Here is a 26538-nt window from a genome sequence, read left to right as displayed (position 1 = left end):
ATCACATGAAATCTATTTATTTGAACGAATTGAAATTAAAATTACAACGCTTAAAGTTGAAGTTCCACTCTCTGAGCAAGACAACCTCACAAAGTGTCTGACTGACACTCCTTACTGGAATAAACGGAGTCATGCTTTGCCTAAATCTGAAGTTCAAACCTCACAGCCCAAAGCTACCAACCACAGTGTGTCGTTCTCTGCCTCCACTGCTCCGAGCTTCTTATTCTTGATTTTCCAGATAGCTGCTTCAGCCTGTACAAAAACAAAATGAAAGAAAGAGATAGAGAGAGACCATGAAGAGCGTTTATGACAGGAGGAGACACTGGAACAGAGGTGACATCTTTTGCTGTCACTTGTGTTTGCCAAGTCCTCACTAGATGGCAGTGTAGGAATATTCTCAATGAGTTTCACCACACATGGTATCATTTTAGAGACTTTCTCAGGCCTCCTACTCTCTTTCTTTGTGTGTGTGTGTGTGTGTGTGTGTGTGTGTGTGTGTGTGTGTGTAGGACTAAAACATGTTTTAATAAAAGCTCAGTTTTATTCGTAGAGAGGAAGTTTCTGTGCCTCACTGTATTGATGTTTATTTTAATAACTTCATCAGACATGGACCTTTGACTTCCCTGGGTGTGCTCTCTGACTGGGGCCATCCTCTGGGTGTGGTTCAGCGATTGCAGAAAGCTCAGGAAATGAATGTTTTATCAGCCTGCGCAAAGACAACAACAACAGCACCGTAGTGGGTGGGAGAAGAAAAACGTCTAAATTTAACCCATCAGCTGATGCCAAGTCAAATAAAATTCACAGCGGACAGTTTCCTGTTGGTTTCACATCCAAAACATCTGGAGTTTCACTGTACAGGTCATATCTATGTTTACTGAGAGCATAAATATTGTAGATGCCATATCATAGCTATCACAGCAGAGACTTGACGTATTATGAAGGCGAATCTGCACATAAGTTTACATCTTTTAAACTGTTGGTGTTTCTTGATGGGTTTCCAGCGCTCTTATCATTTTGATTAGACAAACTGCACGTAGACCCAGCAATCACATGCATGCATAGTTTGCTGTCTCCCACATTCAGTGTTTAATTGTCATTCATTATGGTGCAGTTGTTGCTATAGTCTGTCAAAGATGTAACTCTCAACCTACAGCGTGTAATTAATTACCTTGTATTTCTTCTGTCTCCACAGCAATAGCATGCACTCTTCGGATGCCCGATGTACTCAGGTGGTGCAGCAAAGAGGGAGAGCAGCACATCCCACTCATTCACTGCAAGAGAGTATGTGGGAGGAGGTGAAAGCAGGCAAGTGTTCACTGTGTGCAATGCCCTCATCGGGAGCGAAATTTAGAACATGAGGCACGCTCAATATGCAGAGGAAAAATATGCCTGGCAGGAGATTGCTGCAGTTTTCCTCCATTTATGGTTAGAAAACAAATGTAGCAAGTAATTGCGACTTCATAAAAGCTTCAGTATTACTGCACCTTCAGAAACAGTTGATGAAGTATGTGACTCAGGGAAATGAGTCAGTGTAATACACGGTATGTTCTGGGGGGGGTGGAGGGGGGGGGGGTGGAGGAGGCTCGTCCCTCCCATATTTTTTTTTCAGTCCAGCACAGTCCCATCTGAGAGCTTGGTCTCCACAACCTCCTCTGTCAAGTTTTCTAGCTTTCTTATGAGAATAGGCAGCCGCTGTCACAGAGGAGCCGAGGGAGTTCAGGAGATCAGAGGCAAAGCAGCAGTTACCTCTCTTGTGGGAAACCAGATGACCCTCTTCAAAGTGATAATGTAAACAGCTATCTAGCAACGGCAAGAACTGTGGGAGTTTGAAAAAAAAAAAAAAAAAGAAGAAGAATTCTCCTGCAGGATAAGTGTAAAAAACAGCCATCACTGTAAGTTGTGTTCATTTTATCTTTTTATCTGTGGAAGCAGGCATTCGCTACAGCTGAGATCAAAGCAAATGAGTTATATGGCATGGTGAAATTTTGTGATATGTGGGCTTTGATGCTTTTTTAGAGAGTAAAAGGCTGTTTTCAATACACGGGTAACAGATAAAAGGCATTTTACAGTCCATCAGAACTTTATTTCTTTGCAACAAATTCTGATACATGTTTTGTTTTTTTTTGTGGAATGACGTCCTTGGAAACATCATGCAAAATACCAAGACGTGAGTTTCTGAGTGTCTAGGGGGTAATTTTGCAGTAAAACTTGGTTGTGTGTGTTTCCACTGCGTTTTCTTGATTTAACATTGCGTTAGATCTTCGCTGCCTAACTGGCCTGTCTGCAGCTGCACTGTCAACTCCAGCTGCAGAGCCTTCAAACAGCTGCTTTCAATTAATGTCAGCCTCTTGAAACATTACTCCGAACAAGCAATTGTTGACTTTAGATGTGGAGCTGAGGTAGCACAGGATTTCATAATATGTCTGCCTGGCGATGTGAGTTATAGACAGGCATAAAATCGAAAAGGCAGGTCCTGACCCAAAACATTTCACCAGTGCAATCGATTTTTCCTGTTACATTTCACACTTTTACACAGTTTTCATTTTATAGAGTTTTAGATTAAGTTTTACGCTGTCATCGCCATTCTTTCACTGCACCACATTTGGATCATTTTCAGTTTGTAGTAAATGTCAGGTTTTAGCATAAACGTAAAAGCTTTACAGAAAATTTATTGCATCACAAAACTGAAAACCACCACTTTGTTTTCTCATAGTTTTGATTTGAATGTGACAACATATGAGGGATGTGTTCGCCAAACCGCAGCTCAGCTTCAATTATAGTGAACCACACACTAACCACTAGATCTCCAACATGGAGGCCATCCAAAGACAACCACAGTAAGGACTACGCCAGCTCCTCCACTTAGGTAAACAAAGTCTGCCTCTTTCCACACAACTGCAATGTGTGTCTGTGGGTGTGATTACGTGCACCCACACATCTGTGCTGATGCAGGTCTACACCCAAATGCTGTGAAGGCAGCCATCCAACTGTAACAATGTAAATTGTTTCAGGTTCAAAGTGTGCTCTGTTGTTACCACCCACCCTGCTGAGGGCGTGTAGCACGACCGCTTTTAGCAAGTCGTGGAGTGATATATTCTGTGTGAAGACATCAAAACAATAGCATTGTTTTGTAGTAGAAATATAAGAAACTCCGTGGTAGAAGTTCTCTTCTCTCGGCAACACCTCCGTATGCAAGTTTAGCTGTTGTATTTTAAGGTACAGTGTACCTGGAAAACTACAAGCTCTTGTATACTCTGGGCCCAGGAACTTTTGATTTTATTTTAGAAATAGCATTAAATTAGACAGTTCGGTTCATAAACACTAACAGAGCAACCTGGACAGAATATGAACTCAGTCATAATATCTGCATGACAGCGTGACACTTTAAGTGTTTAAGGGGGGGGTTAAAGGTGGTATAAAACTATTTGTGGTCAATTCTAAAATGTTTTGTTTTTTTAGCTCGTGCAGCTTTGTTCATTAATATCTAAATATAATTGAAATATAGATTCAAATTAAACTTCCCCGATTATTTTTGCTGCTATGTGCCTATAAGCAGGCAGTTTCATTTAGCTTGCACTCGGGGTTAAGGCTGATTGAGCTGATAAAAATGGTGCCTTGCAGAAATGGATATGTGGGAGGAGACTGGCTGGCTGAAGGGTCTGATGGCCAATATTTCAAACATGTCTGTAGTTGGAGGGGAAACAGTTGAGATTTCAGTCGTCAAGGAAATCGAGACAGAGTGGCTTTGGTTAACGAGAAAATACTGCGACCCTTCACCTTCTGCTCTCACGACAAGGAGGAACAATCGGTCAAAGAGGCCGAATAATCAGTGTCAAATGTGAGAAATCCCCCCCCCCCCCCATAGCTGGTAGAGTTCTGGTGGTGTTTTCATGCCATGCGCAGATACACACTACAAATTCTGTCTCATACAGCATAAGCAGTGGTTACCATGGCAACCATGCTTGCACAGACCTGAGACAAAGTTGTCTCTTTTTTCACTTACCAGATAAACACCATGAAAATGTCGCCCTGAATGTTTCTGATTGGTAAGAATGAACCTCGCAGGTGATTTTAGGAAGACGTCTGCAGTGTCCTCATTAACAGCAATCCACTCCACGTTGTATTCTTTAGCCCTGCTGAGCTTTGGTTTGGCACACAGGCTGAATTTAGACCACCGTTCTCCTCCTGACAGCTTGAAGAGCAGAGGGGACATTCTGGCTGAAAGAGGGGCAACTTTTTTTTCCCTGTTATTCCACCAGATTTTACTGCTGTAAAAGGGAAATCCATCTGATTCAACCAGGAGACATAAAGTATAAAAATATATAATTATAGAAAAGAGAATCATCCATCACCTGGTCTCATATAGTCCAGTGGTGGTAGACTGTAAAACATATAATAACTTTAATGACCAGAGTATAAAACAGAGCAGAACTATTCAAACATTATGTGAAAAAATGAGCCATGAAAAATAATGAAATGCTGTTTGAGTTTTCCAAAAATAACAATGGCTACATGCTGCTGCAGGCTGTGTGTTGAGCAGTATACTAGTTGCATTATGGGAAATGTGTTATCCAGTATTTTTGGAACTTGACTTTTATATGTGAATTCTATTTGATTAGATTACGTGATGTCCGAATGCTGATACTGAATCCCTGCAGGAAAGCTTACTTACATTTACATAACTAATGGTTCTCTATATAAAAAATAATTGTCATTGAAAACTACTTCATGATCTTGTCTGCTATCGATGAATATCTTCTCGTTTTTATGAATTACAAATCTTTTAAAAGAGGGTATTTTATTCTTTTTTCAGTCCCCACTCTGTTCTGTTGTTTTTATATTTACCATTTACATTTAAACCCCCAAACACTCACTGGCCTGAATACAAGCCAAGTGTAATATTGCGCTGTATTTTGAGTGACATGGGCCCATTCTGATTCATTGCTTCAAAGCACAAAAGCCTCAAAATTCATAGTAAAAATACTAATAATACTAATACTAATAATATAGGAGCAGCAGCAGCAACAGTTCCTGTGCAATTACAGTGCACTGCATGCACAGCAAAATTGTAGCTTCTTACATTTTCTATCATCTATAGGGAAACATACTTGTTTAATCATAATGTGATGCACACTTCATTGTGCATCCTCCCTGCACTGAATAATCTATAGGCTGTAACGTGTTAAAGAACAAAGATCCCTCCCTCCCTCAGCTTTTTCCCTGTTCAGGGAAAGCAGATAAAGCTCCAGCCTCAAATCCATCAACAGCACAGACAAGATCAAATTACTGAGAGACAGAATTCGCAGGGCAAAAGGTGGCTTCATGCATCCCACTTTTTCAGTACAACATACTCTGCCTACCACAGTACCAGACTTTTTTCTGAGTTTCAGCCAAAGTTCAACCACAACACGACACTGATCGGTATTCTTTGTGCTGACGTCTCTCAGGTTTTTTACTTTGGATTTACTCCGGTTCACACAGTACTTCCTCATCCGAACGACACCCTGACAGCTTTCGCCTACTCCTCTCTAAACCTTTAAGATGGAAAGGCAGACTTTTTCTTGTTATATCTTGCAGTTTTTCTGGAGTTTACTGCTCTGAATGAAATGCAGTTTACTCTGGTTGTTTTTCCACCACACTGTCGGTGGTTGTTAACCAAATTATACCTTTTATATCAGATGAGAATGTACATTGTTTTGTAGAGAACATCAGGATTTTGAGGCATTAAATTCATTATAGGGGGATTTAAGAAGGATTGATAAAATAAACTCCCATGTCCAGGCTGAGGGTGGGTCTTTTAATAACTATGAACCAAAGCTAATAATTGGGGCATCATGTCTAAGAGCAAAATTTCCGGAACAGCATCACTATCTCTTGGACTTCTACCATAAAGAATTATATGACTCAGCATTTCCGATTATCGAGTTTTATTGGATTGATTTATCCAGGGAGCATTTGCACGTGTGGCTGGTTTGTGACAAAACACAGGTGCGCTTTCATTTGTGGACATCAATATCCTCAGCAGTAATCTGTACGAATGAGACCTCGACTAATAACACCTGACATTTGGGCCATGCTTTCAAGACAGACTGCCCTCTCTGAAAAAGTTCAAATAGTCAGCAAGAATGCGGGGGCTGGAGGGTGGGAGGATGTTGAGCGCAGACATTTAAGCTTGCATGTGGATTCGGTGGGAACTCTGCCAGGAACAGGGAGGCAGGGTTTCAGGGTTTTAGAGGAAGGAGGGGGGGGTCACACTGCTCTGGAGTGAGAAAGTTCTGCTTTTCATTACATCAAGCCATATGTTCACATATCTGCCCCGCCTCCCCGACTCCATTCTGTCTCCTGGAGTTGTTATGTCAGCCAGTGATCCAACCCTGCTCTCTGCTACTCCCCAAATCTAGATAGTTGTGTGAGTGTGTCTGATTAAAGGGGTAATAACTTCGTGGGCTGGCAGCAGCATTGTGCTGAGAAAATTTGAAATTCTGGTGTTGTATTCATTTAAAAGGGAATGCATTTGAATATTGCTGCAATACTCTGTGGAGAGGCTGACCAGCAAGGCAGAAAATAGTGGAGAGGTGGATCAGGAAGACGAGGGATCGCTGCCCTTTTCAAGATAAAGCTGCACATATTCACTTTAATCTTATGTCCTGTTTAAAGTAAAAGAGCTCATTTAATTTCCATAAACAAAAACATCAAGTGTTTTTTTTTTATTATAACAACCTAGCATAAAGCTCCATAAAATGTTTCTATTATCACTAAATAGTCATTACTAATTACAGCGAATCACATATGATCTCCAAGAAAGCAAAGTCGGCACATTCACTGCTGGTCATTTAACTTCAAAACTGATCAAGCAGTGGATAAACATGGCAGATATAGTGGTGTATGTTTGGCACATGAATGGGATTACATTGTGGAAGTGAGATTAATTGTGATGTGACTAACATAATAAGAAATCATCTAGTATTTCCTCTTTGAGAGGACATTCATTGCTCTTTGTGAGGAAACATCCTATATTATTGGAAACTTTTTTTGAGGGAAGCACTTGTTCTGTCTTTGAACTTCTACTGTTTTGGTATGGCTGGGCCATATAGCTTTGATATAAACCTCGACTGAGGCAACACAGGAGCCTCGGTTGTTTATGAAATGAAGAGGCAGGAGTTAATGAATAACACATAGACAGACAGAGAAGATAAAAAACTTTTTTTTTTCTTTCTTTTTTTTTTTAAATCACTAACTTTTCTTGAGAATTTCACCATAAGCAGCCTTATAACAAGTTCCTTCGGGGTTATAGGTGGGGGTAGAAGATAAAACTATAGCACAGAAATAAGGTCGCTGGAAAGATAAGAGTAGAAAGACCCGGTCCTGAGCGCCCATTCCTTTGTCCCGCTGAATACATAAGGCCTAGTGGGTGGATAAGTGAAGTCACATGGTCACTTTTCCTTTTTCCCACACAAACACACCCACACCCTCCTCCATGCAGCCACTCTTCGCTCTTCAACTCACTACTTACCGCAGCGGGCAGCCTGCTCCGTCTGGATACTGTAGCGGCAAGTTGCGTCCTGCAAGCTTTTTTTTTTTTTTTTTTTTTTTTTTTTTTTTTTTCTTTTACTCCACCATGTATCCGAAGCGGGAATAACGATACGTGCGCTTGGTTTACTTTCATCTGCAGCCTCTGTGGGAGAAATCCGGCAGCACGCAGGAAGACTTTATTTCAGGTAATTTTTTTTTTTTTTTGAATTGACAGTAACAGTTTTACACGTGGGATTATGCGGTGTCTTTGCATTTTATTAATCTTACACATTGCGTTATATCTCGCCTTCGGCTAATGCATCCCCTCCCGCGTTACTTTTCGCAGCATAAATGGTTTTAAAGTTGTAATTTGATGCCATGCGTCGAGTGGCTGGATAACAGGCTGCTGCTCAGCCAGCTATGAGAGTGTTGCCTTGGTTTTGAGTGTGGTGAAAACTCTTTCATTTTGCAGGCCTAATGTAACATAGTCCTGGCTGTATCCCTTGTGTTTCCCCCCCCCCCCCCATCCCCCCCTCCACCCACACATCCAGGTAACACCGCAGTGGCAGAGGCGTTAACTGCTTTTCAGACGAGCTTATTTACACGAGGCCTACCTTTGTTTACTGTTGACCAAGATCTGGAGCTCTCCTGCTGCAAAGTAGAAATGAGGGAACTGTTGCTGCTTCCTTCTCACACTTTACGAGCTGCTCTCCATCTGTGTAGAGAGGAAATACATGGCGAACGTTTGGCGATGAAGCCCACTAAGTAGGAATTAAGTACTTGTGAGATAGACAATGTTGGCTCTGCGAGTGTTTGTGGAGATGTCCACATTCACTGTGGTGTTAAACTGGCCTTATTTCAGCAAAAAAAAAAGGGGAAAAAAAAAAATCTTGCATTATGTTCCAGCAGCTATGACTAACTCGTTATTTTTTGCATATCAACAGCTCTTGCAAAACAGCATCAATCCTGTAACAATGTTCGCATCTCTTTTGTCTCCATCTCTGTAATTACATGAGTCACCATTGCACCCCTACAGTGTCTTTTCAGCTAAAGCAACACGCGTCGCCTTGTCGGCCTGAATGTGAAGTAAGCTGTGATGTTTTCTCCTCTCGTCCAGAGGTAGAGGAGGAGGCCTTGCAGAGGCAACATGAGTCTGGTGGACGTCAGGCAGACCGTGGGGTCTCTGACCCTGTCCCTGTCCAGCAACGACTCCAAGGAGCGCTACTTTGACCGCATGGACGAGAATGACCCTGAATACCTCCGAAGCAGGAACATGTCACCGGACCTGAGGCAGGATTTTAACATGATGGAGCAGAAGAAGAGGGTCACCCAGATCCTGCAGAGTCCAGTATGTAGCCCACAGCTCTATATAAGTGCCCACCTACACACAAGCTTTCACTGAGGATGAGTAATAAACTGCGCTTTGAAAGCCGGAAGAGAGGCTTCGCTCAAGACCGACTTAAATGCATTGTGTTTTTTTCTTGGTTACGTGAAGGCCATTATGAAAAATGTGATTTTTCTCTGTAAAATATCACCACTATCGTCACTGTCCAAGCCTACCAACGTCATTAAGGAGTTTAGTGTTAAAGGTGCAATATGTAAAAATGGAGTCCCGTCTTGTTATACCTTTTTCCATGTTAGGAGGCGATAGTGAGTCACTGTTGCGTTAAGTTTGCCCTCACTCAGACTGTGATTTTGGGTTGTTTGCCTTGTTTGGTTAAATTGTGTGTATTCTTGTAGCTTGGAGTTGTCTTATTTTATACGTGATGATTATAAAGTTAGATTGTATGGACCCAGTACTGCTTTGACTAAAAATAAATGGTGATCTGTTAAACCTCAAATTTAAGCTATAATTTGCAGTTTTAGCAAGACAATAGTAGCAAGAAAACAGCCACAGCCAAATCATATAACAACGGCATTTGGAATGTTTTTCAGTACAGTTTGTGTTTTCATAAGCTGAACTATAGCTTTGTTTTGAACAATCAAAACGGTACACCTGGTTTGTTTGCCAGATAAAGTTGCTTCAGCTTGTTAGATACAGCTATTCTTTATGCCTCTGAACAAACAGACACCGAACAAACAACTAACTTAACATATTAACACTGTCAGTAATGTTATACTATCGCTACATAGCAAAAAAAAAAATATATATATATATATATATTTGTTGTCTTATTTTGTACTCATTGCAGTGGGCATTTTTCGCTATTTCCCTAATAGTCAATCATCTTTTCATTCTCCAACCAACAGCGGTTTATCAGGTACATCTTGCAAACAAATGCAGGCAAATTCAACTGTCCTACAATGGAGGTTATTGAAACTGTTTTAGAGATGTAGGCTGCAGTGCTATTGAACTGCATTGCATTACACTGGGGTGTTCCTTTTATTTAGTCTACCCCCACTGACATAATAGGGATTCACAAAATATTAGTGACACCATATAATAGCAGATGTTCTATTTATAATATAAATACGAATGGATGCAAAACAGACCAGTGTAGTCTGATTAGATGTGGTACGAGGTGGTGCAATACACACATGCCTATGAAGTGCACGGAAATAAGACGAGCCCACACTCATGTACGGTTGCATAACAGACCCAACAAGTGGAACTCATCTCATCACCATGGGAACCGTGGTCGGATGAAGCACAATGCCAGAGCTTAGCTGCAGCTCACAGGAAAATAGTGCTGTTTCAAGATTCACAGGCTTCTCTTGATGCAAAAATTGATGGTCAGGTTTAAAGCCATCCCCCTGCTTCTAATGAACCCCCTTTTCACAGACACACAAAGAGCTTTTTAAGTTGTCTTTTGTGATTTGTGTACAGTTGTAATAAAGAGCAACTGGAAGCACGCTGTTCTCCCTGACACATCCTGAGGAGGAGCTGGAAAGAGGTCAAGGTTAGGTTGTGTATACAAAGGGCAATCATAAAGTTCCATGACAACAAGGACGACTGTCGCACACAAACGGTGTGTTTTGAGCAACATTTGTTTTAGGAGGGGCAGAAGCGCAGCCAGGTTGGATTTCTTTGACATTCACAAGGGTTGTGCGCCATGTGTTCGTCCCGCAGGGTCTGACTGTCAAGTTTCAGGTGCCTGAAGAAATCGCAAACGCACACAAAAACTTGTTAGAAAATGTTGATGAAACAACAAAACCTGGAATACTTTTTTCATGATGGTTTTGGTTACAGCTTCCTCATGCGTAATGCAATGTCACGTCACAATCTTGGAACTTTTTGTTTACCCATTATATATGACTTGCCAGGGTTAATGGAGCTTTACCATGGTGTTTGTGTCTCTTTTTCCCTTAACAAAAGTTTTTTTGTATTTGTTTCCAGGTGTTTAAAGATGAGTTGGAAGGCCTGATTCAGGACCAGATGACGAAGGGCAACAACCCTTCAGGTCTTCTTGCGCTGAGACAGATCGCTGACCTAGTCATGGCCAGCACCGTGGGAGGGGCTGGCCCCTTGACTTCGTCCATCAGTAAGTGGCAGTGTGTGTTTGTGTGTTTGTGTGTGTGAATGTATCCATCTATCTCCCTCCGGGCCTGATTGTCATTCAGCGTGTATCCTCCGTCTGTGTGCATTATGCAGGCTGAATATCTTTCATTGTCAGTGGCTTGAATTCTCAGGCTCTTGTGACACCAAACAACCCTGAGACAGCAGAAAAGGCAGAAAGTTGTTGACTGAATTTTTAATTGTCAAGTGTTTTTATTAACCGCACTCATGACCATTCTTGGTAATGAATTATAGCAGTTTGCAATTCTAATTATGTTAGCCTGACCTATTGGCCTTGTGTTTCTGGGGATTTCACAGGGCACCCTGGAACTGAAAAGATCAATTAAAGATAATTTAACAGTCAAAATTGCAAATATTTGGGAAAATGTCACGGTAGGAAATGGCTGTGAAGTTGTTGAGACTGACATGCTCTTTTAAAAAGCTAAAGAGGCTGTAAAAGATCAGGTCCTGTATCATTAAATGCCCTTATATGGTGTTACAGTCCAAAAATACCCTTCAGTTTCACATTGAGAATTCTGAGAAAGGCCTTTTTTTAATCTTCAGCTGTGGAAAGTTCCCTGAGATGTTTTATCTTTAAATACTGTGGAAACAAACCATGTAAACATCCTTGTCAATGTTTTGGATGAACTGAAGTTTACTGATGATGCTATGTCTTGTGACAGGCTTTGGGATGGTGACTCCAGTCAATGACTTGTATGGCACTGAGTCTCCTTCCTTTGCCAAAGGGGAGAGACAGAGTCGCTGCAGGCTGGCCAGCCTCTACAGGCTCGTTGACCTCTTCAGCTGGGCTCGTTTTACAAGCTCCTACATTACTGTGAGTACAACTTCACAATCACGCTCCAGTGCACACCTGCTTATGTATGCAGCACAAGGTTTGTGTTTCTTTCTTACGTGAGCCTCATGTTCTCTGGCTCCTGGAAGGCTTGAAGGGGAATACCTCGTTATTTTCTGAACCCATATATTATTTATGATTGAGAAATGTAAGGTTTGTGAATATGAGCAGGTTCCCAAAAGGAGGAATTTCACAATGAAATATTTGATGAGCACCTGAGGTGTGAAGATGCGAAGCTCAGATTTTCCCAAAAGAAAAATCCCCGGAAGTCAGTTTCATCAACTCTCGCACTAAGCTTTGAGTCTTTCAGAGTCAAAACAGCGTTCTTCTGTGGTTCGGAGTTTCCTGTACCCTCAATTCGGGGAAATAGGTCTCCTTGCTTTGAGCCGCTGCCAACCCAGTTTAAAGAACTTTCCAAGGGTGGAGATGTAGACTCCCCTTGCAGCAATGCAGTTTAGCTGCCATTTTGACCCTAACAAGAACAAATTTACAACTGGAGGTTTAAAAATGTTGAAATTTACGCATTTCATTTTTATTGTTGCCAGGATACAGTTACATTTTGCATTTACTAATGTGTTCTTTTTGTCTCAGGTGCGTGTCAGTAAAGAGCAGGACCATGTTCTCATCGGTCCACGAGGTCTGTGTTTTGCTGAGGTGACGGCAGCAAATTTGGTAAGCACAATGGCTGTGTGTGCTCTCATTTTCCAATTATGGGTAACTGTGCTTTGTCGTGGAGCTTTACACGTAAATCAAATTCAGTGTATAGGTTGAAATCACAATCAGTGTCTTTGTAAATTCACTGAACACATTCTCTACAATGTGAAAATGTTCCGCAGTAAGACATTTTTGTGCCTGTTATTTCACTGGGAATGGCCAGACACCTGAAAGTGACCCCGTATTGTTGTCAGCTACACCTGATGGTAATACTGTCTGTGTTCAACTCACATTATGTCTGCCAGACCTGTTTCAGACAGACCTCTGACACCTTTCTCAACGTGTCTGAGTGTAGAACCTGCTGTGCTCAAAAATCATTGGTTTCCCTCTATTATTCATCACAATTATAGCTTTTCGTTTTTCTGTCATAAGTTCTCATCGAGTGTTTAGCGTGTCATGCCAAGGACAAAAACTGTTGTAGAGAAGGACAAATTGTCATTTACTCAGAGCCTCATTGGAGGCTTTATTTTACCTAACTTTTCTTTATTAACCACAAGCACCTAGAAAGGTCAGCTGATTCTGAATGCAGTCAGGTTAATTTAAAATAAATTGGAGTGACATTCTTCTCTTGTAATTCTAGGATATTTTAAATTAATTTATATCTTGGTTATTGTTGATAAAATATACAGTAATTCAATTCAGTTTTCTTTACATAGTGCCAAATACTACACAAGTTATCTCAAGGAACATAATGTAGTAAAGTTGTTATTATTATCAGGTTGGATCAGCACTGATATACAGCTACAACTACAATATGAAGTAATCCAAGCTTTAAGGCACTGTGGATTGTTTAATTCGTAGCCCCGGGATCGATGTTGTATGATCACAATACAATAATCGAAATAAAAATGGTGTTATGTTGGCGCTAATTCTTCACTTGTGCCATTAAACCAGAGCTGAAAAAGGGGACACAAGGTGATGACATCACTAGAAGACTGCTGGTGAAACACGGGGGAGAAAAGTGATGGAAATTTCTGTTTGTTTCGTTGTGCTGTTTTTGTACAGATGAATGGAAACGATTCTACAAATCATGCCAAACGATTGGAGTCAGCTCAAATAATCGCAGTCAGGCAATTATGTAATGACTATGACAGGCCTACAGAATGTGTATGTGAAATAAATGAACGTAAACATAACTTTGTTTTGAAGCAAACTCCACTCGGTACCTTTAATGGTTCAGTCGTGCTGCTTGTAATTACCTGTAAGTTTAGTATTATAGACTTTTCTCTTTTGTGTTCTGAAATAACAGGAACAGATTTTGTTTTTCTTTTAAACTATTCCTCCCTTACTACAACAACAACTACTGGCACTCTTCAAAGCTCTAACTTTGCTCTTCTTTTCTGCCATTTTAAGGTGAAAGTAAACATAATTGGTGAAGTTGTGGATCAGGGTTCTAGTGATCTGGGCATCGACCATTTTGGATTTGCTCCTCATACAGCCATTTACTCAATGCGCCCTGATGTGAGATGTATCATCCATATACATACCCCAGCTACAGCTGCTGTAAGTATGCTCCAGGCAAATATTAAATGAGCTTCGTTTTAATCAAAGCATAAAAAGTGCTGCTAAATGCTTATTTTGCACCAAAGGAGGGAGCCTCAATTAAAGGCAGCCCACTGCATGCCAAGTTATTTTAAATGCAGACACCCCGTGATGCATTTTTACCATTTCCTTTGAAGCTAGGCTGTAAAATGCACAGTATATGATGAACATTGCTGTGTACAGTTTTATTTTGTGCCTGATAGCAAAAAATGTGCCTCTATTTAGATGTTGGTGCGTCATGGTCTCAGTTGCTTTTATCCCTTGCTAACAGGTGTCCTCGATGAAATGTGGAATCCTGCCCATTTCCCAGGAGGCTTTGCTTCTGGGAGACGTGAGCTGCTATGGTTACCACGGCAGTCTGGATAATAAAGAGGAGAAGGTGGAGTTTCAGAAAGCTCTGGGCCCAACTGCCAAGGTACTGTCAGATCGAGGCACTCCATTAGTGGCAGGCTCACTTTTCACATGGGACAGAGCGGCTTTCAGCGACTGCTTCAAAGAGGTCTTCACTTATTATATGAGACTGAATGCACGTGTGCCTACAGAAGAGGTTATTTGTGCCTGTTGGCTGTTTAATATAAATACAATAGCATATTGTGAAAAATTAAATAAAGCATGTCACCTTCTATCCTTTGGACACCTTAGGTATTGTGTCTAAAACGGATTTTACCTTTTAATTGTTTAAACCATTTTACATACATAAAAATAACAGAATTTTAGAAAATACCTCTTCAGGGAATAGTTTAAATTTTTTTTTTACTTATTTTCTTTATTGGTGAAAATTGGATGAGCGAATTGATTCTTTTCTCTTATTTGTCACCTACATATGCCGTCAATGCCAGGAGAGAATTAGCTCAGCATAAACAGCGGGAGCTGCTGGAAACGTCTGATCTGACCTTCACCAAAGTTTTTTTTTTTTTTTTTTTTTTAAACTGTGCCGGGAGGTTATGTGTTGCTTGGTCATGATTTTCAAATTTTCCAATAGTTATTAAAAAATAGACGCTCCAATAGTTTATTGCGACTGTCGCCTTGTTTTACTTGTTGATGATACTTGGATCATCAGAAAAACTTTTTCTTGCTTCACAACAGCTCCATTTGCAGAATCTCAAGAAATGTCAACAAAGACTTTTTAATGGTGCCTGGAGGTAACGCCTTACTATCGCCAGCAGGTGGCAGTAATGCACCTAAAAGCTGTTTACCAATTGACATTAAACATCAAATGACGAGAAGAAGAACACGAGGCTCCAGTAAATCGTTAAAGATTAGATGCTGCTGCACAAACAGCAGAAACATGCAAAGACAACTACAACCATCAACCATCAAAAAGGTCTATACGGACCTCTTTCATACAAATAAAATGAAAATGAGGAGCAGCGCAAACTCTGCTAGGTAGCCAAATAGATCCCAGCTAATATTTAATAGTATATTCGTTTTAAATGCTCATCTCTTGTTAAACACTTGACTACTTTTCACTGGATGCAGCCTTTCTTTGCTCTAGTCATCACTGTGAGGTTGCTAGGCAACCAGCAAAAACTACAGGACTCAAGTGAAGAAATAATCTTGCTTGAACCCCCTTTGTAAAACCACAAACTGAATTTTACACTTCACTTTGTGCATGAATAAAATAACTGAGAAAAAAAACACGTCACTTCGTGAGTTTTAAAGGATTTGTTGCTCTTGGACAGAACCAAGCGGGCTTTTTTTCCACACTACTACAGTATTTATTCTAAGCTGAGCAAAATAAACAGTATGTTTGGTTTTATTTTAAGATGCTACATGTGTATTATGTGGAGACCTGTGTTAATAAGGGAACATTTGCTGATTAATGCATGAATTGATCAATGCACATCAGTGTGTCTGTCATTAGCAAGCCATCGGGCAGCTCAAGGGTTCTGTGTTTTTCAGGTGATGGTCCTGAGGAGCCATGGGCTACTGGCTCTGGGAGAAACGGTGGAGGAAGCGTTTCACTATGTGTACCACTCACAGCAAGCCTGTGAAATCCAGGTACAGAAACCTTAAGTCTTATTCTTGAAACTTCCTCTGCATGGTAATAAAATGTAATTTTACTTTTCAGTTTAAACGCGATTTGTAAGCTTGAGTGAGCCTTTCACACACACTTGACAAAGTTAACTCTTAAGTTATGTGTATGAATCGGATATCATTTTTCATTCTCCACTTGTAGAAATCTTTTTCCTTTGTTTACAAAGGAACGAAACAAAGTGTGGCTGAAATGACGGCAAATCTGAAATCCAACAAAGTATGTTTAAGTCAAGTATGTGCTGGAGATCAATGTACAGTCGGGTGGAACCCTGCAGTGATTCTGTTGCTTTGTGCCGGGGAACCCGTTGTGGTGTTTTTACATAATTTTGCTGTATTTACAGTCCAGTTCACATATAATTACATCATATATTAAACCGTTTTTTTAAATAAAATCCATCAGATAATATTTAACGTCCTCAAATGAATGTTTCCTGTGTGAGTGTGGTTTAAAATTTCTGAATGCACGAGGAAAATTGTCGGTAACTTAACACAGAATATTACTTTGGCTTGTAACTCAAAATAAAAGTTGCCTTAACGGAATAATCTCACTAAATAAAAGCATTTGTTTAGGTGAATGCTTTGAGGTGCTCGGGCGGCGTGGACAACCTCGTACTCCTGGACAGGAACAAGTTTAAACCCCTGACCCAGGGAGTGGCCGCTGCCGGGGTGGTGATGGACAATGAGGTCAAATGGAGGGTGGGCGAGGCCGAGTTCGAGTCCCTCATGAGGATGCTCGACAACCTGGTGAGTGAACCCTGACCTGTGTTTTTTACCCATGATGCTTTGAGCTTCCTGTCTCGGACACTTCCTCGGGAAGTGTCTGATTAGAGAACACAATGAAACGAGATTTGGTTTGTTTCAATCTAATCTGAAAAATGTGTAATTGAGTCATATTGCATATTGCAATGTATGGAGGTTTATGCAGTTTTTAGATTAAAGATTGTGGGTGTTGGAAAAACTTGTATGTCAAGGACAAAGTTGCAATTTCTTTTTAAAGCTAAAACTTTATTAATCTCCAGATAGGTAAATTTGGCTGTAACAGTAAGACTAGTACCTACTATCTAATAAAGAAAGAGTCATATGTAATCACTTCCTCTAAAAATAAGCATCCTGCACATAATAGAAATAGCTGGAAATATTTTAGTTCTCACACTTTTATATTTTCTGAACTAAAGAAAACCACGGGCTCACAGTTAAAAAAAAAAACATTCTTGAGTCATAAATGTTATATCTTCTATAAAAACTTTTTAAATACTTTTTTTGATAATATTTACTCAAAACATGTTTGCACAAAAACTATTTGCAATTTTCAAACTTAATGAAACTCGTGTAATTTAACACATTCTGCATGATTAGACCAATAGAGGGGAAGAAGTGCGACGATTGGTAGCCTAATTCTCTTAATAAGACCACATTCCCCATCTCTTCTAGTTTTTCTGTGTTTTTTGTGCTCACCCAGCATGTGGTTTGTTTTGAGGTGAAAGAGCATTGCTAACTGTAAATGAGGGATTATTTGTGTTTGCCGTAATACCTTCAGCAGAGCTTCTATTAAACATATTTACTGCAGCGAGATCGCTGGAATTTGCAAAATGGCAAGTAATTATTGTGAACACATGTAAAAGCACAGTGATCGTGGCGAACAGGCTGTCCACTGGTTTTGTTACATGCTCAAGATTTCTGCGCTGCACTTCTGAAAGTCGACACGCTGCTATTCTAACCGCACTGATCATGGCCATGCCCTGACAAGTTCTGTGGATACAGAAGATGTCAGCCTGTCTGTTCTACTAGTCAGTGTACTACTCACTAACAACTGTGGCTGGAACAGGCTGCAGCTGTGTTAGCTCTGTGTGATCATAGCTCGCCCACCCTCTCAATCATAGCTTCCAGATGGCGAGGCATGCTGTGGGCAGTTGCAGCAGCACAGACCACACAATCACTTAGTGGAAGGACTCGAGTCTACTCAATTTGGAAATGGGATTTGGCATTTTCTCCGAGACTTTTGAGTTCGCCACCGGGTGCAAATGCCAGGACAGTCGCTGTAATTGGAGGTCATGACCTTCCACGCCTGAGGGTGGAGTTTGCTATCTGTGATGGTGTCAGACATGGTGCCAAGGCAAAGACAACAGCAGCCTTGGGTGCACTAAAGGCCACGGCTAATAATACAGGAGGAAGAAGGTGATTTAGAAAGGGGGCCTGTCCAGTTTTAAAAGCAACAAAAATGATGAAAGGACAGGATGTTCCTCTTCTAAACTGAGCAAGGAGAAAGAATACAGGAACAGATGAGGTGTATGGATGAGGAGTTTAGCCTCAGTCTTTCAAAAGTAACCACTTTAATTAAATGTACACTCCCATCCATCCAGGCACCCATTCATTATATCCAAATAGCAATATGTCACATTGGAAATGCAACCAGCAATCGCACAATAATAAACTTGAGGATGCTTCTCGTGCACTAGCCTGTGCAGAAATATTATAAATGCTACAGCTGGTATGCATTTGCTGTGTTGCATTTACATTTAAACCATTTGGACTCTGTGCTTCAGGTTCCTGTGAACAGTTCTCTGAAAAAAAAAACATGGCTTTCTCTCACTGTGGTGATCAAAGCCCAACGCAGGGATTTTTTTTTTTCGTGTGGTAAACTTGTCATCTTGCCTGGCAGAAACGCCACTTCTGGTTATTTGTTTTTTGATTGCAGAGTTGTACTGCTACACATTACACATAGTACTGCAAGTTCCCATCAGTAGTATTCTAGTTGTCTCTCCTGGTCTTTGATGCATTGTTAACAACAAACAACACACTCCTTGTAACCAAAGTTTTCTCTTGTTTCTCTGAAACTGGTTACATCTGCAAAAATGCTGTTTGTATATACTGTCTTGTTTAAATATTTAAAAGCATTGTGTAAGTGGATCTTGGGTGGCCTGAGAGTTGTTTGAATTGTGGTTCTCTTGTGGTTAGTATTTCAGATTTCATTTGTTGTGTCAGTGCTGAAGAATGGTGCAAAATACTGCAAACATTTTCTCCTCTGGCAACAATAAACAGTCTAATTCACATGTTAGAATAATGTTTCCTCTCTGTGTGACCCCACTAGGGATACAGAACAGGCTACTCTTACAGGAACCCCATTGTCCGGGAAAAACCTCGCTCAAAGAACGACGTGGAAATCCCTGCCACAGTGTCAGCTGTGCCACCGGAGGACAGTGAGCTGGGTCTGCGCAGCCCCTTTAAGTTTATGGCGCAGAAACAGCAGAGAGAACGAACCCGGTGGCTCAACTCGCCCAACAGCTACTTGAGGGTCAATGTTCCTGAACAGTCCCCCAGCGGGGACGTCAGCCCCAGGACCAAAACCACGGTGCGTGGAATTTCATGTCAAACTGTAACAGCGAATTGAGTAATCAAAATTCGATCTGCTTTGGTGTCTGAAGGAAACTTGAGTTTGGGAGCTGACATTCTTTTGTATTAGTCTGCCCTCTTGTGGCAACTATGAGAAATGCATGTTTTAAATGTTTGATTTGCTGTTATTAATCCTTTTCTTTTTTTCTTTCTTTTTTTTCTTTTTTTTTCTTTATTTTCTCAGTGGATGAAGTCCTCAGAGCCAGGCAACAGCTTTGGCACCTCAATAAAGATCGAGGACCCCAACCAGTTTGTCCCACTCAACACTAATCCCACTGAGGTTTTGGATAAGAGGAACCGGGTCAGTAGAAAAATAATCACATTGTTCTACAACACTGCCCCCATGTGTTACAAACTTGGGCAGCAGAGATTCACTAAAGGAACAAATTATTCAGACATTTGTGCAGGGATTACATTTTTAAATTATTGGATTAACTGAATGATGATTGACAGTCAACAACAGGAGGAACCACCAAATACCAGCAATTAAAAAACCTTCTTGCGACTCTGCATTTACTTCCCTCTGGGTCATTCCAGCGTGTCGCTGCTTACGTATCCCACCCAGTCGTGCTAGCCAGGTTTACTGTCACAGGTCCTCAATGTGTCCCGCAGAATTTACAGGTAGGCTTCGTAAGGTTCCCGAGCACTTGCGATGCACTGAATGAAACCAAATTACCTGCAGGTTTACTGTCACAGGTCCTCAATGTGTCCCGCAGAATTTACAGGTGGGCTTCGTAAGGTTCCCGAGCACTCGCGATGCACTGAATGAAACCAAATTACCTGCAGGTTTACTGTCACAGGACCTCAATGTGTCCCGCAGAATTTACAGGTAGGCTACGTAAGGTTCCCGAGCACTCGCGATGCACTGAATGAAACCAAATTACCTGCTTACACAGAAAAAGCGTGCCCTGCTGATCGGTGCTTGTGTCTCATCCACCGTCCCTCCGGTTTTATTTGCCAACGTTTTATCATAAGCCATCTCCTATTATCTTGCCATCTTCTCATAATTTAAACTATTGATTTTTTTGTTATTCCCATTGACTTCCTCGCCGATAATCTCCTATATAGCGTTTTGTTCTTGTTATAGGCCCTATTTCTGTTTATTAATTTCAATGGGATCAGATTTTCGTCCTCCTTTTGCGGTTGTTCTGTTAGAACGGCTGGAATCACTTTAACACCCACCTCATTTAAATGGAACGATTTGCATCTGATGTCATAGACGCAATTACTCTTAGTAAATCATCCGCAAAACGGGTGCAAAATAAATGCGCAAACTTTTTGAACAAACACGCAATTTAGTACCCTTTATTTGAGATCTTCATAAATCAGGCCCTCTGACTTTGAGGGTTTCAGTCAAGGATTGTCCTAATCATTGATGAATCTGCTGATTATTTTGTCTCAATTTATCAATTCTTTTATCTACAAAATAAAAGGAAACATTGATTGATTATATCCACAGTGATATTATCAAATTCTCAAAATATTCAGTTTACTGTGATATTTACAGTCTGACAAAAACAAGCATCAAATCCTCATATCTGAGAAGCAAAATTTTTTGAAGAGAAGTTTTTTTCCTGATTGACTTCATTGATTATTTAGCAAATTATTGCAGTTCTACTGACAAGAACACCAAACATGGAAGCATACAAAATCAGTTGTAAAACTGATGGATTTATCAACTGAGCAGCTATAATGTCATTCACTGAGTGTGTCTGTAACTATGTAATAATAATGTGAAAAACCCCTGAACCACATTCAATATGATTTTGTTGCATGTATCTGTTCAGATAAAAGAACAGCACAGAGGTGACCAGATGACTCCAGGACCAAAATCTCAGTTACTAGCAGGCATTGTTGTGGACACCGTAAAAGGACCAGTAAGTATACGTAGCATTTGTTAAAAGCTATGAGGCTACAGGGGCAGCCACACCTCCATAATAAAGCTTGTCTCGCTGTAATTTGTAGTTTTTCTGAGTTAGTCTTGTTCTTAAAACATAAAGAGAAATCACCACAGTAACATATTGTCCTGCTCAGGGCCATCACCCAATCAAAACATTCACCTCCTGTCCAAAGTTAAAAACTTTGACTCCCAGCTAACAGTCTTATTTAAGACAAGACAGCTGAAGGAGAAACATTGCGCTTCCCCAAAGACAAAAGAGAGCCTCGAATCAGTGACGATGTTCCTTGTTGTGTCAAAATTTAGCATGATGAAACGACGAGAACAGTTATTGCTATGCCTTCTCCAGTGCTCAATAAAACTGAACGAGCAGAGGTGATAATTGCAGATTGTAACCAACTCAACAGCCCTCGCGTCGCCGTCCCTTTTCAAATGGCCTTGCGACAAACTCGCAATTACTCTGCAATTGGTCTGCAACATCCTGAAACCCGTCAGTTTAGACCAGAGCAACCAGACAAGACGGTGTTACGTTTCCACACCAACAACTCTTTGTACTTCAGTTTTAAGTGCCGGCTTTTAAGGCTATTTCGTAGCTGCATATAATTTGTAGCGTTTAAAAACATGAGTGAGGGTAGTGATAGTGAGTTACTTGCAACACTTTCATTTTTAGTAGTGATCAAAGAATGAAAACCTTAAACAAAAAGATAGAAAAAAGACAAACAAGGAAAAACACAGGAGTTCGGACCCACGGTGCTTCAACAGAATACCCAGGGGATTTATGACAGCTGTTTCAATTTCTCCTGTATTTTTCTGGAGCAGTTCCCTCGTTAAGATGCGTTGGTGTTTCCTCTGACAAGCAAGCCTTGATTTTGAAAACTACCCACTGGTGACTTTACAACCTGAATCACAAGAAACACCGGGATGCACCAACATCAGCAGGCTTGAGTTGAGCTGAGACGGGCCAATTCTCACTGCTGGAACCTTTCCTTGCAATGGTCTTAGACTGTTTGGTCTCATTGCAAATATTTGGTCCGAACTGGGCTCAAGAGAAGCAAAGCAACAAAAAAAACCCCGCAAAAGGTAGAGCCAGAGTTAGGTTTGTCCGTTCTGGGCTACTGTAGACATATGGCAGGCTCCATGGATTAGGACCTGCTCCCTCGGCAGATATGAAAGGTTAAATTCTTTAGATAGCAAAAATACAAATCTTAGTGTCAGGTGATGGTACACCTAATGAACACATAATTCTCAAATATTACATTCTATTTCAGCCAACCGATTCCCCTGAAGCGCACAGTGGACCTTTAAATCCCACAAGTCTGTCAGCCAAAAACAAAACGACAAATCCATTCAAAAACTTGTATGGATAAAAAAAAGAATATTAACATCTATAAATGTGAACAGTATTCAAAAGAATTTCTAATCAATATGGAAAAGTCAGTAGAGTCAAAATTCTACACTGAGTAACTTAGTCATTGACTCTATATTTGTCATTTCACTGACACTCGCATACATTAGATTTCTGTATGAAAGCGAACAAAAATGTCCACGTCTCTGTATCATCAGGCTTTCATCATTGAGGATGAGGAGCAGACCCGCTCTCTTCCCCCCAACCCCTTCAACGAACTCACAGAGAAGGAGCTGGATGAATACAAGAACATGGTAGAAAAAAAGCAGCAAGGCCAAGACGGTACTCAACCCTATTCTTCATACGTCCGTCTAATTGTGTGTTTACAGAGTTTGCTGTATTTGTGTTGTCGCCACATAAAATGTATCATTAGCTTTTAGTCTGGACAATGAATTAGTCCAACCAGAGTCCTTGGCTCCCGTATGGAGGAAATGTAGGAACTAAATTAACAGAAACAAGAAAGTCTCCTGCAAAAATGCCATCAGGACAAAACTGTCAGTCCACAGTTTCACTTTTCCTCTGAGCTGTGAAGTACGCTCACAGGGATGGTGAGAGATGAGCTGCAAAGACATCAGTCTTGTCAAACTCCCTCATGTCTTAGTTCTGACTGGCTGAGGACAAGGGGAAAAAAATGTGCAGGCAGGAGGGAAACATTTCTGCAACTGAGTAGCACCTTTATTTTTCACTGTCAGGATAATGGGTCAGTCTTGGAACACATCATCTAATAGAGATTAATGAACTGGAATTTGTTAAAGAACCCAGTGTTGAGTGAATTTTGTTAGTCTTTGCCATGATGGTAATGTCTTCCTGATCCAGATTGAAGTATCTCATAAACTACTATATGTAGTGCCATGAAAGCTAGTATAAACATTTATGATGCTCAGAGGACGGTGACTTCCTGACCTTTTCTCTAGTGCCACCACGCGGTTGCATTTGAAATGTCTCGGCAAAAGGAGACGTTTTTCCCTGCACGCATTTGAACTCGTTCCTTAGGGAAGCCGCATGTGTATGCAAGTAAGTTGTTCAGTTCATGCAATAGCAGGATCTGCCCCTGAGTGGAATGCAGCCATCATTAACACACCTGTAGTCTCGCATAGCCTGACGGCGCTGTGCCAGCGCTGGAGAGAATGGCCTGGCCAGATCTATCATTCTGCTGTGGGGGGGAAAAAAAAAAAAAAAAAAAAAAGCACTCTGGCTTGTCTGAATTTCTTCAGTCCAATCACAGTCATCCTGGGAAGCTCTAAACCCAGGATGCAGCGACGGTGCCTGTGCAAAAATGTTTTTGAGTATGCTGCCATTAATATGAAATAGTCGACTATTGGCAGGTGTACAGCCACAGTCCACACCTACCGACTGTACTAATACGCCTGTGCTTCCCCTACCGTGACAAGTCAAAATGCCTACTTTGAAAAAAACGGACTTGCACGAAATCTGATTCAGATATTCACGTCCTTCCTCTGGAAAGATTGTAACCATGTTAACTGTTTAGGTAGCGCCATCATCAGGCCAAAACTTGAATTTGTCCACTACCTGATCAAATGCCTGCAAAAATAATAGCTTTTGTATCAGCCTTCTTTGCTTGGTGCTACTCGGGAGACCAGGACACTAAACAATGATGTAACATGGTCATCGCATCCTCAAGTCAGAATTTAGCTCAAGGCACCACTTTGCTGAAATACAGCCTGTTGTTGCGGCTGCAAGTAGGGAAGCAATTTGTTCATCTAATAAGCCTCATGATGAACTACTGACCTCCATGGCTTTAATCCTTTTACAGAAGATGATGATGTCACTGATGCCGATGAGATGACCACATTTGATGGATCCACCATCTCCCTCTCCCTCTCTCCCATACTGACGCCAGCTAAACATGGTAATTCGCCGTATATGAATATTTCAGTCCGCGTAAAAGGACAAGAAATACCTCGGATTAAATGAATAATTAAACTCGTTATGACAGCCTTGTCTTCCTCTTCACCGACTTGGTTTTATCTGTTGACAGACACAATACCCAACGGGAACGACCACTTGGCAGAGGTGGAGGAGGATCTGAGCATCGAGGTGTCCAAGCTGAGCGTGAGTACTTCGGAAACGGTGGAAATCTCCATAACGACGAAGGAGAAGACGGGGGAGCCTCAGACCCCGGAAAGCCAAACCAAGTCCCCCAAGAAAAAGAAAATGAAGTTCCGCACACCTTCGTTCTTGAAGAAGAGCAAGAAGAAGAAGGAGGAGAAAGAAAAAACAGAAGCCTGAGAGCATTTACTCGGAAAAAAAAAAAAAGTTTTGAAAGAAATATATCTGAATTGCCTTCTTAATTTTTAGTTGACTGAAGGGGAATGAAATAAGATAAATGACATTTAGTCAGAAAGTCTGCCAGGACAGTTGTTTTTATACACCTTTCAATTTCCCCTCATTTAGTCACAGCTTTTATTCAATGTGAAAGATTTTCCAAGATGTGCTAGCGGATGGTAATACGGATGAATTCCTTTCTGTGCAAGATTATGATTAACCACTGAGGGCTCAGTGAAGGGAAATCAAATCAAAGGTGAATGCAAAACTGCATTTTTGTGGTTATTACCCATATTTTAAATGGGGTTATAAAAAGCGGTATCACAGGAGACATGAATACATCAGATTGGACCCGTTACATATTTGTGATTTTCTTCTTCTTTTTGCACAAGTTGAATGTATACTGACAGCTCATAAAAGTTTAAGACTCATACCAGTAGTGTAACAGTGGCTGGAGATATCAAGATGAAATGATGTTAGCCTTATAAGAAGTACGATTTGTATCTGAACATAACCATAGTTCCACTATCTTGTAATAATATATGTTGGTTTTTATTATAGGTATGACATTATAGTGTTTGATAGTTACATAAATGATTTGATAGTGTTCACATATTTACATACTAATAACTCTTCTACTAAACATGCTGTGATTGATAATACAGTAATAATTCCTGTTTTTACATTTGAGTGGTATTGTTCCCATGGTTGCTGCTTTATTGTAATTGTGATGAGATATGATGTGACTGACAGAAAGAGCTCAGCGAAGTGATGATTTGTTGCGTGTTGTTTACGAGTGACTTTTCCAGAGTTGACAGAAAACCACCACTTCTTTCAGGTTGTTTGACAGTGAAAGTGCCAAGACTGAATCACAGAACGTTGAATGTGATGGATGTTTGTGCAGTCAGTTGATAGCAATATGCTGTGGAAAGCTTTTCTTCATAGCCACTGTTAAGAGTTTGATATAAAGTATATTAGAGGACCATATATTTACATCCCAGTCTATAATGTGAATGATTTGTTTCAACCCAAAGGGAGTGAAGTCGTTGCCTTTGTAAATAGTTTTGTTTTTGTGAAGTTCTTTTGTTACGCTAAACCAAATGTTAATGAAATATAGAGATGTGACAGTACAATCTAATAACACTATTTTAACACTTCTTTTATCACGTTTTTTTTTTTACCCACCTTAATTAAGCTCCTTATATACTGAACATGCCTCGTGTTTACAAATTGTACTACTTGTAACTAAGTGCTTGTATTTCCTCTGTTGTTTACATTGCTGTTTGTATCGCCTAGGTTTGTTTGTTTGTTTTTTTTCCCCCACGGTGCTTCACGTTAGTCACCTTGCTTCAAAGTCAGTCCTTTAAAGCCGCCTGATGTAATAAAAGCTGGGATATCATCCATAA

At 40.6% G+C, this 26538-nt stretch overlaps 1 protein-coding gene and 1 long non-coding RNA gene across 3 annotated transcripts; one reads left to right on the top strand and one right to left on the bottom strand.

Annotated features, from left to right (window-relative positions):
- On the bottom strand, positions 1-7587 carry LOC138195283 (uncharacterized). The gene is made up of 4 exons (XR_011178006.1): positions 7514-7587; positions 1169-1271; positions 613-706; positions 1-252 (listed from the first exon to the last, which is right to left on the bottom strand). It is a non-coding gene; the product is annotated as an uncharacterized lncRNA (long non-coding RNA).
- On the top strand, positions 1627-26538 carry LOC138195282 (gamma-adducin-like). 2 transcript variants are annotated; one of them, XM_069144567.1, is made up of 16 exons: positions 1627-1892; positions 7673-7718; positions 8632-8860; positions 10850-10994; positions 11692-11843; positions 12453-12533; positions 13929-14078; positions 14389-14532; positions 16020-16118; positions 16725-16898; positions 19243-19503; positions 19729-19845; positions 21332-21421; positions 23005-23128; positions 24621-24716; positions 24846-26538. In XM_069144567.1, exons 3-16 carry the CDS (start codon positions 8660-8662, stop codon positions 25094-25096), a joined length of 2085 nt encoding a protein of 694 aa, XP_069000668.1. In that variant the 5' UTR covers positions 1627-1892; positions 7673-7718; positions 8632-8659; the 3' UTR covers positions 25097-26538. The 2 variants fall into 2 exon arrangements, with proteins under 2 accessions (XP_069000668.1, XP_069000667.1); XM_069144566.1 differs by lacking the exon at positions 7673-7718 and having other exon boundaries at positions 8630-8860.

Source organism: Embiotoca jacksoni, unplaced genomic scaffold (assembly GCF_022577435.1).
Source record: "Embiotoca jacksoni isolate LCO1_2020_lvr unplaced genomic scaffold, fEmbJac1.0.p SCAF_12, whole genome shotgun sequence".
In the NCBI taxonomy this organism is placed as follows: Eukaryota; Metazoa; Chordata; class Actinopteri; family Embiotocidae; genus Embiotoca; species Embiotoca jacksoni.
The sequence above is the reverse complement of the archived record's forward strand: the minus strand, read 5'-3'. Positions and strand labels throughout refer to the sequence as shown.

Bases quoted from the DNA above. Each gene is read 5' to 3' on its own strand.
- LOC138195282 (XM_069144566.1), top strand. From the start codon at position 8,660: ATGAGTCTGGTGGACGTCAGGCAGACCGTGGGGTCTCTGACCCTGTCC. The intron at 10,995-11,691 runs GTAAGTGGCAGT...GTCTTGTGACAG, and splicing joins CCCCTTGACTTCGTCCATCA to GCTTTGGGATGGTGACTCCA. The intron at 11,844-12,452 runs GTGAGTACAACT...TTTTTGTCTCAG, and splicing joins TTACAAGCTCCTACATTACT to GTGCGTGTCAGTAAAGAGCA.